The 16,135-nt window shown below is 67.0% G+C and overlaps 1 protein-coding gene across 2 annotated transcripts in view; it reads left to right on the forward strand.

The window, feature by feature from the left end:
* Positions 1–16,135, forward strand: part of ADGRB1 (adhesion G protein-coupled receptor B1) — a 92,216-nt gene that overhangs the window by 12,367 nt on the left and 63,714 nt on the right. For both annotated transcript variants that reach the window (XM_066379614.1, XM_066379615.1), the window contains exons 2-3: positions 1,687–2,686; positions 15,955–16,119. In XM_066379614.1, the coding sequence (XP_066235711.1) occupies positions 1,909–2,686; positions 15,955–16,119 (943 nt within the window). In that variant the 5' untranslated portion in view covers positions 1,687–1,908. The remainder of the gene's footprint in view (positions 1–1,686; positions 2,687–15,954; positions 16,120–16,135) is intronic.

Consider the following 16,135-nt stretch of genomic DNA (forward strand, 5'->3'; position numbering starts at 1 on the left):
TGCAAGTTCCCTTCTCAGGAGACCTGAACCCTCGCCACTGAAGGGACGCTGAGAGCCAGGTCTGGCTGTGCTGCCCCTGGTGACCCAGGGCCCTCACCCACCTCCTCGCTGCTGGGGCCCTGACACATTTCTGGGGAAACCCCAGGTCCAAGGTTTATGCCCCCCTGCTGAGAGTGAGGCTCCATCCCCATTTGTGAGATGGGGAAACTGAGGCAGGGCGGTAAAGGACTTGCCTGAGTCCAGGCCTGTGCCAGTTCTGCGCTGTCTCCAAGGCCCACGTAGGAAGGACACCAGGAGGGGACTGCAGAGCAGTGACTGACCTTGTGTCACCAGCCAGCTGGGCCCAGGCGACAGGAAGCGGCGAGGCCCTGTGGGCAGGCTGCCGGTGTGTGCACGCTCAGCGGAGTGGAGGCGCTGGCACCGGGAGGCCAAGCCGCTCCGGAGGGCGGGCTGGCACTCTCCTTCCCTCGCCCACTGGCTCAGCTGCCGTGTGGGACCAGTGGCCCAGCTGGGGGCTTTGGGGACGGTGGGGAAACTGAGCCTTGTGGCAGAAGGAACTGGCCCGGATCTGGCTGGAGGCGGGTTGGGACGGGCAGTGCTGGCTTCCTGGGCCCCAGCCGGCTCCTCTGTGTCCTTGCTCACCCCCCCCCCCAGGGTGGCCTTCCTGTCCACAGGGGTGTGAGGAGCAGGAGCAGGGTGGAGGGGTGCTAGTGGTCAGTCTGGGGTTCCAGTGTGAGTTCTCCTGCCCCTACACTGTGACCTTGGGTAAGTCACTTACCCTTCCGAGCCTCAATGCCCCCATGATGAAATAGGGGCAGACAGCAGCACCAGCCTCAGAAAGGAGGGGTGAGGCAGGGTCAGTGCAGATGGCTCTGGGTGACAGCATGTCCCCAGCCCTCCCCACCTGGAACTGCAGGGTCTGAGAGGCCAGGGGGTCCCCAGCACAGAGGCAGACGAGGGCACGGAGGGAGTGCTGAGAGGCTGCAGGGACAGGTAGGTTGGGGAGCACAGGAGGACGTGCATGGATGTCAGTTATTATTCCCAGGGCCTGGGGTCTGAACCCTCACTGCCCAACCCCTCAAAGACCTGGTCACTCCTGCTGTGAGGAGGTGACCGTGGGAGGGTCTCTGAACCCTCACCCTGAGCGAGAGTCCAGGGACAGCTGGAAAGACCTTTCTCCTCTGTCCCTCACTCCCCATGTCCCTTCTGGACAGTTTGCACGGAGGAGGGAGGGCTGCTGAGAGGACGGAGACAGAGGTGGGGGCACCGTCAGGAGAGTCCAGTCCGCACCAGGGGCTCACAGACGGCCACAGAGGCCCAGGCAGATGGATAGCCACTGTGACCGTGAAGGGGTGAGTGGGCAGGCAACGGGCCTGGAGCCCCCAGGAGCCACACCCGGCTCCTGGCCAGACGGGCACAGCCAGGGCCCCTCGGGCACTCGGCCTTGGCTCGGCACTGCCCACCATGCCCTGCACCAGGCCTGGGTGGAAGAAGAGGGCCCCTGTCCCCCTGGCTGGGCCCTCCCCCTGCAGGTGGACACACTGGTGAGCGGAAGATGGACAGGTGGACAGAGCAGGTGCACGAGGGCCATGCCAGGCCTGTGTCAGCTGCCCAAAGTCCAGGTGGGCACTGCCCTCGCCCAGTCTCCCCTGGGGCTCATGCCACCCCCTTCTCCTTCTCTTCCAGCTGCTGCAGGTGGTCAGAGGCGGACGTCGGGGTCCCAGACATTAGGAGCACCTGCTGCCCTCTTGGTCGTCCAAAGGCCTGTCCTCCTGCCCTCGCTCGAAGCCCCTGCTCCCGGCCCCGGCCCCCTGGCCCGGTCCGCTCGCCGCCAGACCCTGGCATGTCCAGGCCTGGCCCGCGCCTGCCTGCCCAGCCCGCGGAACCGCAGCGGCCCCGCGAGCTAGGATGAGGGGCCTGCCCGCCGCCCCGGGCGCCTGCTGGGTCCTCGGGCCGGCGCTGCCGCTGCTGCTGCTGCTGCTCCTGGGCCGCCGGGCGGGGGCGGCCCCAGGGGCCGACGCGGGGCCGGGGGCCGAGCCGTGCGCCACGCTGGTGCAGGGCAAGTTCTTCGGGTACTTCTCGGCGGCCGCCGTCTTCCCGGCCAACGCCTCGCGCTGCTCCTGGACCCTGCGCAACCCGGACCCCCGGCGCTACACCCTCTACATGAAGGTGGCCAAGGCGCCCGCGCCCTGCGGCCCTGGCGCCGGCCGCGTGCGCACCTACCAGTTCGACTCATTCCTGGAGTCCACACGCACCTACCTGGGCGTGGAGAGCTTCGACGAGGTGCTGCATCTCTGCGACCCCTCGGCGCCCCTGGCCTTCCTGCAGGCCAGCAAGCAGTTCCTGCAGATGCAGCGTCAGCAGCCGCCGCAGCCGGAGGGGGCCCCCGGGTCCCCGGGGGACGACTTCTCCGTGGAGTACCTGGTGGTGGGCAACCGCAGCCCCAGCCGGGCCGCCTGCCAGATGCTCTGCCGCTGGCTGGACGCCTGTCTGGCCGGCAGCCACAGCTCACACCCCTGCGGCATCATGCAGACCCCCTGCGCCTGCCTGGGCGGGCACGCCGGCGACCCTGCCTCCGGTCCTCTGGCCCCCCGTGGCGACGTCTGCCTGAGGGACGGCGTGGCTGGTGGCCCGGAGAACTGCCTCACCAGCCTGACCCAGGACCGGGGCAGAGACGGCGCTCCAGGTGAGTGGCTGGCCAGGAGAGGGCCCTGGGCGGGGCGGCTCTCTGGGCGGACAGCAGGGCTGTCCTGGCCACCCGGCACCTGAGCGCTGTCAGGGAAGCCCGTACAGAGACAGGCAGGCGGCCGGGGTGCTGGTGACGGGGGGTGGGGGAGTAGGGGGGGCAGGCCAGTGCATGGCTTGTGCCTGCTGAGTCCAGGGAAGGAAGGAAGGAAGGGACGTGGATTTCTCCCAGGTGAGGGAGTGCTACATCTCTGGCCGGGAGGGTCCTTCCTCTTTGGAAAGTGAGATCATCTGAAAGGCCAGCGAGCAGGCTGCTGTGGCCGGTGGCCGGGGCCAGTAGGGGCCTCTTGGGAAATGGGCTGCATGAAGGAAACAGGAACAGTGGGCTGTTCGGTGACGTGGTCAGGAGAGGCGAGTTGGGGATGAGTGTGGTGTGACTGTAAAAACCATTCAGACAGCAGATGTGACCGAGCACCTGCAAGGTGCCCAGGCCCCGGGGGCTCGACTGTGACAACCCACAACCCAGGCCGGCCCTCACGGACCGGGTACGGAGGTACTAGGACAGCATCTTGGGTACAACCCGGGAAAAGGCCACTGGGGCCAGAGGTCAGGGGTCTCTTGGACCAGGGGCCAAGTTCAGGGTTCTAGGAGAGGTGCAGGAGAGCCCTGGGAATGTTGAGAACGGCACTGCTCGCCAAGGGCAGGGCAGAGGCTGGGCGTGTGCAGAGGGGGCGGGGCGCGGGCAGGGCAGAGGCTGGGCGTGTGCAGAGGGGGCGGGGCGTGTGCTGTCTGCTCGGCAGGGGGGCGGGGCGCGGGCAGGGCAGAGGCTGGGCGTGTGCAGAGGGGGCGGGGCGTGTGCTGTCTGCTCGGCAGAGGGGGCGGGGCACGGGCAGGGCAGAGGCTGGGCGTGTGCTGTCCGCTCGGCAGGGGGGCGGGGCGCAGGCAGGGCAGAGGCTGGGCGTGTGCTGTCAGCTGGCAGAGAGGGCGGGGCGCGGGCAGGGCAGAGGCTGGGCGTGTGCAGAGGGGCGGGGTGCGGGCAGGGCAGAGGCTGGGCGTGTGCAGAGGGGGCGGGGCGCGGGCAGGGCAGAGGCTGGGCGTGTGCAGAGGGGGCGGGGCGTGTACCGTCAGCTCGGCAGGGGGGCGGGGCGCGGGCAGGGCAGAGGCTGGGCGTGTGCAGAGGGGCGGGGCGTGTGCCGTCAGCTCGGCAGGGGGGCGGGGCGCGGGCAGGGCAGAGGCTGGGCGTGTGCAGAGGGGCGGGGCGTGTGCCGTCAGCTGGCAGAGGGGGCGGGGCGCGCGCAGGGCAGAGGCTGGGCGTGTGCTGTCAGCTGGCAGAGGGGGCGGGGCGCGTCCTGCGTGGTGACGGGGGCCTGGGGAAGAGAGTGCTATTAGCAGATGGGACGCTGGGTGGGGCTGGACAGGCAGAGGGCCAGGGTGCTCCTGGGGGTATGCGGGCGGCTGTGGCAGTGGCTCGGATAGGAGGGCAGCAGGGGACACCTTGTCTCAGACTGTCAAGCTTGAGATGCCAGGCAGCTGGACATGGATGCCAGGCATCCAGGGCCCAGGCTGGGCTGGGTGTTCCATGCTGGGGGCAGGGGGCTGACGTTGTCCAGGGCCCTTAGCCTCTCCTGAGCCGGTGAGACCGATGGACTGCTTCTCAGAATAACACCTTTAAAGGTATAAAATCAGCGTGTGGGGTACAGAGGAACCTGGTGATCCTGGAACCTGGCTCTGATTGTGCTCCCCGGCCCTGGGTTTCGTATTCGATGCCACCGTGAGCTGGAAACACAGCTTCAGAGAAGGGGAGGGGTGGGCAGAGCACTCAGGAGGGGGCGCGGGTGGGACATCCAGGAAACCAGCAGAAAATGTCCCATCAAGATGGGGGACACATCCATTGCTTTGTGCACCTCCCCAGCCGCGCGGTTAGGAGGCTGGGAGGACTGACCTTGAAGCTGGGCAAGGTCACTGTGACCTTGGCTTGGGCAGCTGCTGAGGAGCAGAGACCTGAAGGATAGATACATCTGGTCTGGGAGGGGGGAGGATGCAGGAGGACAGAGTGGTCACTGTGCTCGGCCACTGCCCGGCGGTCACCTGCCCCCTGGGCCTTGGTTTCTTCATCTGCAAAGGGCTATGTGGTCACACTGGAGACAATGGCCCCCGGCCCGGGTCACAGGACACCGAATACGCAGGAGCTGGTCTCTCTGTGAGCGTCGTGAGGCCGTGGCCGTGCCGGGCAGTGCCGGGTGCTGTCGGAGTCCTGCAGAGATGTCCGGCGGAAGTTGAGAGGACAGGGCTGGCGTGACCCAAGAGTGACAGCCAGTGGCGGGAGCGTGTGTCCTGGTGGGAGACAGCGCCGCACCCCCCCCCCCCGCGCACCTGCAGTGTGCTCCGAGGCCGGAGTTGGGGCGCAGCGGGGAGCCCGGCAGGGCTGACCAGCTCTCCTGAGAGGGGTTTCTAGAGGGCTTTAGGCAGGGGTGACCCGCTCTCCTGAGAGGGGTTTCTAGAGGGCTTTAGGCAGGGGTGACCCGCTCTCCTGAGAGGGGTTTCTAGAGGGCTTTAGGCAGGGCTGACCTGCTCTCCTGAGAGGGGTTTCTAGAGGGCTTTAGGCAGGGCTGACCCGCTCTCCTGAGAGGGGTTTCTAGAGGGCTTTAGGCAGGGCTGACCCGCTCTCCTGAGAGGGGTTTCTAGAGGGCTTTAGGCAGGGGTGACCCGCTCTCCTGAGAGGGGTTTCTAGAGGGCTTTAGGCAGGGCTGACCGCGCCAACACCGCTCACTGCTCACGCTGTGAATGCACAGGGCCACAGGGCCGTCTGGGCCCAGAGGGCGGAGCCAGGGCAGGGAGGGCAGGCTGCAGGCGCCCAGCGGGGACTGGTTTGTTGATTAGTGGGCAGAGGGAGTGGGGGCCGGGGCACAGACAGGACACTGGGAGGGGCGGGCGGGCAGGCGGGGCTGGTGTGGAGTCCTGAGAGGGAATGGCTGGCGGTGCTCAGAGGACGATGGGCAGGCGTGTGTGTCTGTGTGTACTACATAGTATTCACGTGTGAGCGCGCACACGAGTGTGGACGTGTGTGCTTCGGGGTTGGGCTCTGTGCGGGGCCATCTTCGGCGATGCCGACCTAGCACAGCGCAGAGGCCATGACGGGGTGGCTGCGCTCTGGGTGGGAGGGGAGGGGGCGACACGTGTCGTCCTCCGGGCCAGGAGACCGCTCGGACCCCAGTGCCGTCTGTGCCCTGGACCCAGAACGGTCCTGTGAGGTGGAGACTGCTCGGACCCCAGTGCCGTCTGTGCCCTGGACCCAGAACGGTCCCGCGAGGTGGAGACTGCTCGGACCCCAGTGCCGTCTGTGCCCTGGACCCAGAACGGTCCCGCGAGGTGGAGACTGCTCAGACCCCAGTGCCGTCTGTGCCCTGGACCCAGAACGGTCCCGCGAGGTGGGGACCGCTCAGACCCCAGTGCCGTCTGTGCCCTGGACCCAGAACGGTCCCGCGAGGTGGAGACCGCTCGGACCCCAGTGCCGTCTGTGCCCTGGACCCAGAACGGTCCCGCGAGGTGGGGACTGCTCGGACCCCAGTGCCGTCTGTGCCCTGGACCCAGAACGGTCCCGCGAGGTGGAGACCGCTCGGACCCCAGTGCCGTCTGTGCCCTGGACCCAGAACGGTCCCGCGAGGTGGAGACGGCTCGGACCCCAGCGCCGTCTGTGCCCTGGACCCAGAACGGTCCCGTGAGGTGGAGACTGCTCGGACCCCAGTGCCGTCTGTGCCCTGGACCCAGAACGGTCCTGCGAGGTGGAGACCGCTCGGACCCCAGTGCTGTCTGTGCCCTGGACCCAGCATGGTCCTGTGAGGTGGAGACCGCTCGGACCCCAGTGCCGTCTGTGCCCTGGACCCAGAATGGTCCCGTGAGGTGGAGACTGCTCGGACCCCAGTGCCGTCTGTGCCCTGGACCCAGAACGGTCCCGCGAGGTGGGGACCGCTCGGACCCCAGTGCCGTCTGTGCCCTGGACCCAGAACGGTCCTGCGAGGTGGAGACCGCTCAGACCCCAGTGCCGTCTGTGCCCTGGACCCAGAATGGTCCCGCGAGGTGGAGACTGCTCGGACCCCAGTGCCGTCTGTGCCCTGGACCCAGAACGGTCCCGCGAGGTGGGGACCGCTCGGACCCCAGTGCCGTCTGTGCCCTGGACCCAGAACGGTCCTGCGAGGTGGAGACCGCTCGGACCCCAGTGCTGTCTGTGCCCTGGACCCAGAATGGTCCCGCGAGGTGGGGACCGCTCGGACCCCAGTGCCGTCTGTGCCCTGGGCCTCCAGGCTAGGAGACCGCCCAGACCCCAGTGCCGTCTGTGCCCTGGACCCAGAACGGTCCCGCGAGGTGGAGACCGCTCGGACCCCAGCGCCGTCTGTGCCCTGGACCCAGAACGGTCCCGCGAGGTGGGGACCGCTCGGACCCCAGTGCCGTCTGTGCCCTGGACCCAGAACGGTCCCGCGAGGTGGGGTGATGTGATTGCAGGAGGTGTGACAGCAGCCATGTTGGAGTGCTCACTTTGTGCCGGAAGCCGCTGCGTATTAACCAGCAGGCTCCTCCAGCAGCCCGTGGGATTGGCGACCCCCCTCCCCGAGGCCGCCTCCGGCCCCAGGGCCTGAGCCTGGACTGTTCCTTCCCCAGGAAGGCTCCTCCCGGGCGCCCAGAGGGCTGGCTTTCTCTCTCAAGCCCTTGCTCAACTGTTTCTTCTCAGGGAGGCCCACCTGGACGAGCTGTTTAAATGGCAGCAGCCCCAGCCCCAGTGTCCACCCCATAGGTCCCTGTTCCCCCCAAGGGTGGACCGTGAACGCACTAGATAAGTTCCTGTATGTGTGGGGTCCCTTCCCCATTCCCTGACCCTGCTAGGACGATGTAAGCCCGCAGAGCAGGGGTGTTGGCTCGCTCACTGCTGTGCCCCATGTGGGGACGTGCCCGGCACCCACAGATGCATCTCGAGTAGAACAAGGCATAGAGGCAGGAAGGCAGCCCAGGGTCACACAGGGGAGGGCCCACTGACGGCAGCCCAGGATCACACAGGGGAGGGCCCACTGACAGCAGCGCAGGGTCACACAGGGGAGGGTCCACTGACGGTCACACAGGGGAGGGCCCACTGACAGCAGCCCAGGATCACACAGGGGAGGGTCCACTGACGGTCACACAGGGGAGGGCCCACTGACGGCAGCCCAGGATCACACAGGGGAGGGCCCACTGACAGCAGCGCAGGGTCACACAGGGGAGGGTCCACTGACGGTCACACAGGGGAGGGTCCACTGACGGTCACACAGGGTCACACAGGGGAGGGCCCACCGACGGTCACACAGGGGAGGGCCCACTGACGGCAGCCCAGGGTCACACAGGGGAGGGCCCACCGACGGTCACACAGGGGAGGGCCCACTGATAGCAGCCCAGGGTCACACAGGGGAGGGTCCACTGACAGCAGCCCAGGGTCACACAGGGGAGGGTCCACTGACGGTCACACAGGGGAGGGCCCACTGACGGCAGCCCAGGGTCACCCAGGGGAGGGCCCACTGACGGTCACACAGGGGAGGGTCCACTGACTGACGGCAGCCCAGGGTCACACAGGGGAGGGTCCGCTGACAGCAGCCCAGGGTCACCCAGGGGAGGTCCCACTGACGGCAGAGCCAGCTCTGGCTGCGTGACGGTCCCGGACACTCGGGGCTTGTGCACTGAGCTGTGCAGGGGGGGTCAGCACACGCCTGTGCACGTGTGTGGGGGATGGGGTGGCATGTGGACCAGAGAGGTCCAGCAATCATTCAGAAGACACATCGCTGAGCGAGGCCAGGTGCCAGACCCAGATCTGCCCACTGAGCCCTATGCCCGGAACTTCACCCCCGCGTCCTTCACTTCCCCCGGAAGGCTGTGCGCCGGCCTGCCAGGGAGCGAGCAGGCGGCCCAGGCCAGCCCGTGGCCCACTTTCAGCCCGGCCCCCCCCCGCCCGGCCTGTTCAGATGCCACATGGCCGCGTCACGCGTCTGACTCGGCCAGTGTTCCTGGGGCCACAGCAACTGTTCCCTCTCTGCCCGCCGCCCGCTGCCCGCCCACGCTGAGACGCCTCCCACTGGGGGTCTCTGTGTGTGTCTCTCGTCTCTCTGTCTCACTCCCCCCCCCCACATTCTTCTGCCTCTGGTGAGATGGGGCCATTTCTCTCAAGGGTCATTTTAAATATTCATGTTTTAATTAAGGAATTTTATTGCAGAAGAGACGCGTAAGATAATGAAAAAGTGGCATCCTGGGCGCTGGGAGCGTGTCTCCGTGTGTCCCTGTCCCTGCCTGTGTCCCTGTCGCCCTGTGTGGATGTGCACCCCCACCGTGTGCCTGCACGGGGCAGGGGAGAGGCGGAGCTGCAGCCTGAGTGGGTGTGACCTCTGGAGTCTGGGCGTGGGGGTCTGATGGGCTGTGGTTCTGATGCTGGGCCGAGGGACCGAGACCCGCCCTGGACTCCACAGCCCGAGGGAGGGGTTGAGGCCCGCCCCTACCTCTAGGCCTGTCCCCATGGGCAGGGTGGCCCTGCCATGACACAGACAATGCTTCGGGCAAGCGTCTGCAGCCCTCTCCTCTCGGGGGCTTGCGGGGTGCGGAGAGAGGCTAGGCCTAGGTTGGGGGCGGGCGGGTTTCCAGGTGGAAGGGCTGAGCTCGCAAGGGGGGGTGCAAGGAGAAGGTGAGGGGTGTGGGAACACTGGAGGGCCCCCGCCAGGGCCTCGGGACTGACCACCGCTGCCAAGCACGCGGCTCTCTCACAAGAACCCATTTAGAAAACTTTGGAAAAGAAGGTTCAGCCTCCGCTGGAGACGAAGCCCGTGCTAGGTGGCGGGGGGTGGGCCCCTGGCCACGAGGTGCACACACAGGTCGTCCCCACGGGAAGTTCCCCCCGGAAGTCAGAGGCGCTGTGTCCCCCGGCTGCCTGCGACCCTGTCCGGGGTCCGTGTCCCAGACAGACGGGAGAGGGGGTGTCGGCCTGACAGCTGAGGCCCAGGGAGGGAAGGGACGTGCCCAGGTCCACGGGCCCCAGGGACAGAGCCTGGGTGGAGCCTGAGCCGGCAGGCTTATAATAATAGGTCACCGTTCTGAGGATGGGGAGCGACCATCTGCAGAGGGAAAGAAGCCCCAGGAAAGCAGGTGCCCCTGAGGACAGGGCCGAGGCGGTCTGCCCAGCAGGCCCGCTTCTGTTCCGTGAGACGAGGACAGGACAGGCCTGCTCACGAGGTCTGCGTGGCGCTGACGGGACGGCACCTCTATCACAGGCACGGGGAGGAGCCCTCGTGTCCTTACCTGGCGGTGGCACTGGCAGTGGCTCTCCCGGCCCCATCCTGAGGTCCCGCGGCTCCCGCTCGGAGCTGGGCGGGCTGCTGGCCGTTCGGGCCCCGAGAGGGGGCGCTGCAGGCCCCGCGGAGAACACACCGGCCCGGTCTGCAGGGGGAGAGGGCTGTGGGCCGGCGTCGGGTTGAGGAGGGGCTTCGGGGAGCCGTCCTGTCCGTGGGAAAGGCCGTGGCTTAGTTGGGGATGAGGCGGGGTCCTCACAGGAGCTGGATGAGGCGGTGGGCGTCTGGGGAACCCAGCCCGGCGGCATAGGGGTGAGTGGGCAGGTGCTGCATGACCTGCTGGACTGGGGAGACCTCTGCTGGCGGAGACGGGAAGTGCACATGCCCCTGCTCCAAAAGCGGACACCCCCGCTCACCAGGAAGGCCTAGCCCCCGGCCGGAGGGCCTCCCTCAGCCACCCCATTCCAGCCAACTTGGGGCGCAGAGACGGGAGGTCACAGCCTCCAGGCTGGAGCGCCAGGGTGGGAAGAGGCCCGGGAGCCCCCTCTCCATGCCCCCTCTCTCCTGGGTGGCCAGGCTGCCTAGAGGCCATTAATTGGTTCTATTCATCCTGTAATGAGATGGAAATGAGGCTTCCAGACAGAGGGGGCATTGAGCTGGGGAAGAATGGGCGCCTCTCTCTGGGCCTGGAGGGGCCACCCATCCCCGGCCTTGCCCACTCCTCTGCTGCCGCTGGAAGCTCACCCAGCCCAGGAGCACCTTGGCCACCCAGCGAAGGGCACTGGAGTGCCGCTGTGCCCCCAGCATTGCGGACGCACCCCCGTCCTGGACACACATTTATCAAGTGTCAGCTACGTGTGGGGACACACATTAAAAATAAAAACGCTAACAAAAATAGCGGCTCCGTTTCCGGAGTGTGCGTTAGCGGCAGGAGTGGGGTCAAGGTCAGGGACCAGTCTGTGACCGGGACCAGTCTGTGACCGGGACCAGGGCTCGGTGTGTGAGGGTGGACCACGAATCCTGTGCCCAGGATCAGGAGGAAGTCTGTGATGAGGAGCAAGGCTAAGTATGTGGTCAGGGTCTGGGCCCAGCGTGTGACCAGCCTCAGAGGATGACCTGGGGGGGGGGCTGAGCCTGTGGCCACCCACCCCCCCTTTGCTCCCTTCCCCTACCACATCCTTGCCACCTGGGTCACCAAGGTAACCAGCCCTGAAATAGTGGGTGTTTTGGCAGCTGAGGCCTAACCTGAGTCTATCCTGAAAGACGGAGCTCTGCAGCAGTTGCCATGGGAACCGAGTGGCATCCTCTGATTAGCCTGGCTTGGACACCCTCTCTCTCTCTCCCACCCACTGCTGGTTTCCACGTCACTCAGGCTTCCATGGGGGGCTGGGCTGGGGCAGCGAGGGGCGACCAGCAGGAGGTGCACAGCCTGATCCCACGCCGGCTGGCCATCTCCCTGGACTCCAGCCCCCTCTGTTCCTTTGTCTCTGTCACAGGGTCGGGTGGCCTCGGCAGGGGCCCCTGTGGAGGTCTGGAGCGCTGGACTGGTGCCTTAGTCTGGGGGCACAGGGGGAGACTGGGATCTGACTATGGGTTCTAGTCTCTACTAGCCCGGTGGGTAACTCGCATCTGACAGTTGGCCGTGGTTTTGGGTAGAGTCGCTCACGAGAGGGCATGATGTGGAGTGGGAGCAGAAGAGACCCCTTATCTGGGCAGCCTCGGCCATAAGACTTCCCTGGCCGGTGCATGTGGACACGCAGAGGCCATGCTGGGGCGCTGGTCTGCTTGCCTCCCTGGGGTGCTCCTACGGTAACTGCGGTGTAAGACAGTGGCATTTACGTAGTGTGCTCCAGATTGGTGGCTCTGAGGCACCCTCAGTGCCAGCGCCGGGGCAGGCCCTCCTGGTATCTGGAGGCACCCTCTTTGAGCTACAGTTTCCTCTGCTGTAAAAGGGGTGAAAATGCTGCCTCTTGGGGTAGATGGGACTTGAGGTTCCTGTGTGCTGAGCCGCTTGCACAGGGCAGGGCCCACGGGAGGCAGAGCGCCCTGCCGAGGAGCCCTCCGGGAGAGCTGGCCACGGAAGGAGCAGCCTTCTTTGGTAGGGGCTGGGCTGAGCACCTCGTGCAGCCCGCTCGGCCTCTTGCTAGCTGGCGAGCACAGGCTCCTTCGCCTGGATTGCCGCAGCCTTCTCGTCTGAGCAGTGGGAGCAGACAGGCTTCCCTGCAGTGATTCAATGACTGACAGGTGAGCACATCACACCCAGACCCAGGAAGAGGCTCAGAACGGGGCCCTGCTGTCCCCAGAGCAAGGGTCCGTGGAAAGCACAGCCCAGACCCCACTCTGTGGTCCTGGAAGCCCTTCCCTGGGCCTCGCTGTGTACCTGGGAGCCACCTGTGACTTTGTGTGAGCAAGGGACAGTGCGGAGTCGACGCCCACCGACCAAGAGGCAGCCACTGAGATGCGAGCCCCTCGGCCTGGCCATCGTCTGGGTGTGTCGGACTGCCCACCTGCCCCATCCCCCGGCTGTGTCCCACCTGCCTGGGCACAGAGGACAGGAGGCATGGCTACTGTGTGCCCTTGGCAGAGGCTCTGCCTTTCTGGGCCCGCAGGAGGTGGGGACCGTGGCGGGAGGGTGGGCTCTGTGTGGGGAGGGAGAGAAGAAGGCGCCCCTCCCCGCTGCGACCCAGCACAGAAAGTGAGGCCCCGCTGCCCACATCAGGGAGCTTCCTTCCCGTCCTGCCGCCTTTCCTTTGGCCCTGGCGCCCCCTGCTGGTCGGCTCCCAGAACAGGCGCAGTAGTCGAGAGAAGGGACTCCAGCACCTGCCAGCGGCCCTCCCGCAGGACAGATCTGTGTCTGACCAGTCACGTGGACACTGAATTTATGGCAAACCAAAGTGGGTTCTCTGGGGTCAAGTCCAGTCAGTGACAACATCAACACCCACCCTTTCCCAGCCCTTTTTCTGCCATTGTCCTCACATGTCAGTGTTGAGTTGCCACGCCCCGTTATCCTCAGACGAGGGCTGTGAGGCCAGGACAGGGTGGCCCGTGGGTGGTGGCACCACATGAACAGGACAGGGTGGCCCGTGGGTGGTGGGACCACCACATGAACAGGACAGGGTGGCCCGTGGGTGGTGGCACCACACGAACAGGACAGGGTGGCCCGGGGGCGGTGGCACCACCGCACGAACAGGACAGGGTGGCCCGGGGGCGGTGGGACCACCACACGAACAGGACAGGGTGGCCCGTGGGCGGTGGCACCACCACACGAACAGGACAGGGTGGCCCGCGGGCGGTGGCACCACACGAACAGGACAGGGTGGCCCGGGGGCGGTGGGACCACCACATGAATAGGACAGGGTGGCCCACGGGCGGTGGCACCACACGGACAGGACAGGGTGGCCCGCGGGCGGTGGCACCACACGAACAGGACAGGGAGGCCCGCGGGCGGTGGGACCACCGCACGAACAGGACAGGGTGGCCCGGGGGCGGTGGGACCACCGCACGAACAGGACAGGGTGGCCCGCGGGCGGTGGGACCACCGCACGAACAGGACAGGGTGGCCCGGGGGCGGTGGGACCACCGCACGAACAGGACAGGGTGGCCCGCGGGCGGTGGGACCACCGCACGAACAGGACAGGGTGGCCCGGGGGCGGTGGGACCACCGCACGAACAGGACAGGGTGGCCCGCGGGCGGTGGGACCACCGCACGAACAGGACAGGGTGGCCCGGGGGCGGTGGGACCACCGCACGAACAGGACAGGGTGGCCCGGGGGCGGTGGGACCACCGCACGAACAGGACAGGGTGGCCCGCGGGCGGTGGGACCACCGCACGAACAGGACAGGGTGGCCCGGGGGCGGTGGGACCACCACACGAACAGGACAGGGTGGCCCACGGGCGGTGGCACCACCGCACGAACAGGACAGGGTGGCCCGGGGGCGGTGGGACCACCACACGAACAGGACAGGGTGGCCCGCGGGCGGTGGGACCACCGCACAAACAGGACAGGGTGGCCCGGGGGCGGTGGGACCACCACACGAACAGGACAGGGTGGCCCGGGGGCGGTGGCACCACCGCACAAACAGGACAGGGTGGCCCGGGGGCAGTGGGACCACCACACGAACAGGACAGGGTGGCCCGCGGGCGGTGGGACCACCGCACGAACAGGACAGGGTGGCCCGGGGGCGGTGGGACCACCACACGAACAGGACAGGGTGGCCCGCGGGCGGTGGGACCACCACACGAACAGGACAGGGTGGCCCGGGGGCAGTGGGACCACCACACGAACAGGACAGGGTGGCCCACGGGCGGTGGCACCACCGCACGAACAGGACAGGGTGGCCCGGGGGCGGTGGGACCACCACATGAATAGGACAGGGTGGCCCACGGGCGGTGGCACCACACGAACAGGACAGGGTGGCCCGGGGGCGGTGGGACCACCACACGAACAGGACAGGGTGGCCCGGGGGCGGTGGGACCACATGAACAGCCTCTTGGTCCTTTTGCTTGGGCCCAACCTCTGGGATCTCCCAGAGTCCCCAGTGTCACCCTGTGAGGCAGGGTCCACTCCCCCAGGCCACAGACCAGCCAAAGCTCTGTGGGGACCCTGCTGATGGGCCCTGTGTGACCTGCCCTCGGCCAGCCTCGGGTGAACAGACCTCGTGCGGCCGTGGCCCCGCGCCCGGGCAGGTCCCTGTGCTGGACTTGGGCAGTGCCACCTGCTGTTCTCCTGGCCACCTCGCAAGTGGGTGCAGTGTCAGGGGCTGTGCAGGTGTCCGCCGGCCTGCGCTTGGCCGGGCACAGGCGAGGCTGCTCGCCCTGACTGAGGACACCCTGGCCTGCTTTGCTGGCAGCGCTGGGCCCTGGTGTCCTCGAGGACAAACAGGATGGCAGCGGCCAGAGTTCCTTGCGGTGGGAGCCACCTGGGTGGCTCTAAGCATGGCTTTGAACAGAAGGCCTGAACAAGCAGCCTCTTCCTCAGCCTGTCGGTGTAGCCTTGAGGCTCTGGTCCAAGACGGGAGGGACCTCCCTGCTCTTCTTCCCTCAGTAGCTCCCTAGTACTTCAAGCTGTCCTGCTCCGTGCCCTGGAACTAGGGCCACCAAGGGGACAGGGTCAGGGCCAGGATGGAGGAAGACCCATGAAGAGCTGAAAGTGGGCGCCTGAGGTCAGAGCAGGGGTGGCTGGAGAGGTCTGGACACCCAGCTGTAGTGGACCCTTGGTTCCCAAGCTTCCTCAGCAGCAGGAGGCCGGTGTCTGGGGGGAGGCTCAGCCTGGCTGGGCTCTGGGTGTCAGGCCGCACTGGGCCACCAGCTGTGGGACCTTGGTCACCTCTGGTGTTCCTGTGTGGGGGTAGAGGAAAGGTCACACAGGTCATGGCTGCAAGTGGGGGACAATGAGGAAACTGAGGCTCAGAGGAGACTGGACTGAGGACCATGAGAGGGGCTCCAGCAGGGTGGGAGGGTCTGTGCCGGGATGGGGGCCTATCAAAGGGCCCCTCTGTGCTCACCCCATCACCAGAGCCTTAGAATGCAGCTGACGGGTGGGCCAGGGTGTCATCTGTTCACTCATTCGTTCTCCAGACCCTGCTGGGGCTCCAGCTTTGCCTGCCCCCCACACACTGGGGACAGGGGCAGGCCCAGTAGGGACGCTGGCACAGGTGCCTACAGACAGCCGAGAGCACCGTGACCCCAGAGGGGTGCCCGGGGAATGGCACGTGGACCATGTCCCCAAGGTCCTCCTTAGGTCCACCCTTCCCCAACACCTCTGCCTCACAGTGGGGGACAAACCCTGACCAGGCCGGCATTCCACCTCCTGGCTGAGCCTCCACCGTGCTGTGCTGGTTCCCACGCGGGGGCCTCACACGTGCGGATCTCTCTGCGCTGCCCACTGTGCCCCCATCCCTTGCCTGGGAGACCCCCAGAAATCACTCTCTAAGAGACGTGACCCTGCCCTCTGGTTCCCCCTCACCCCACCCCCAGGCGGCTGGAAGCTGTGGTCGCTGTGGGGGGAGTGCACGCGGGACTGCGGGGGCGGCCTGCAAACACGGACGCGCACCTGCCTGCCTTCCCCGGGCCTCCAGGGCGGCGGCGGCTGCGAGGGGGTGCTGGAAGAGGGCCGCCTATGCAACCGCAAAGCCTGCGGCGGTGAGTGTCCGGAGGG

Source organism: Saccopteryx leptura, chromosome 3 (assembly GCF_036850995.1).
Source record: "Saccopteryx leptura isolate mSacLep1 chromosome 3, mSacLep1_pri_phased_curated, whole genome shotgun sequence".
Taxonomy (NCBI): domain Eukaryota; kingdom Metazoa; phylum Chordata; class Mammalia; order Chiroptera; family Emballonuridae; genus Saccopteryx; species Saccopteryx leptura.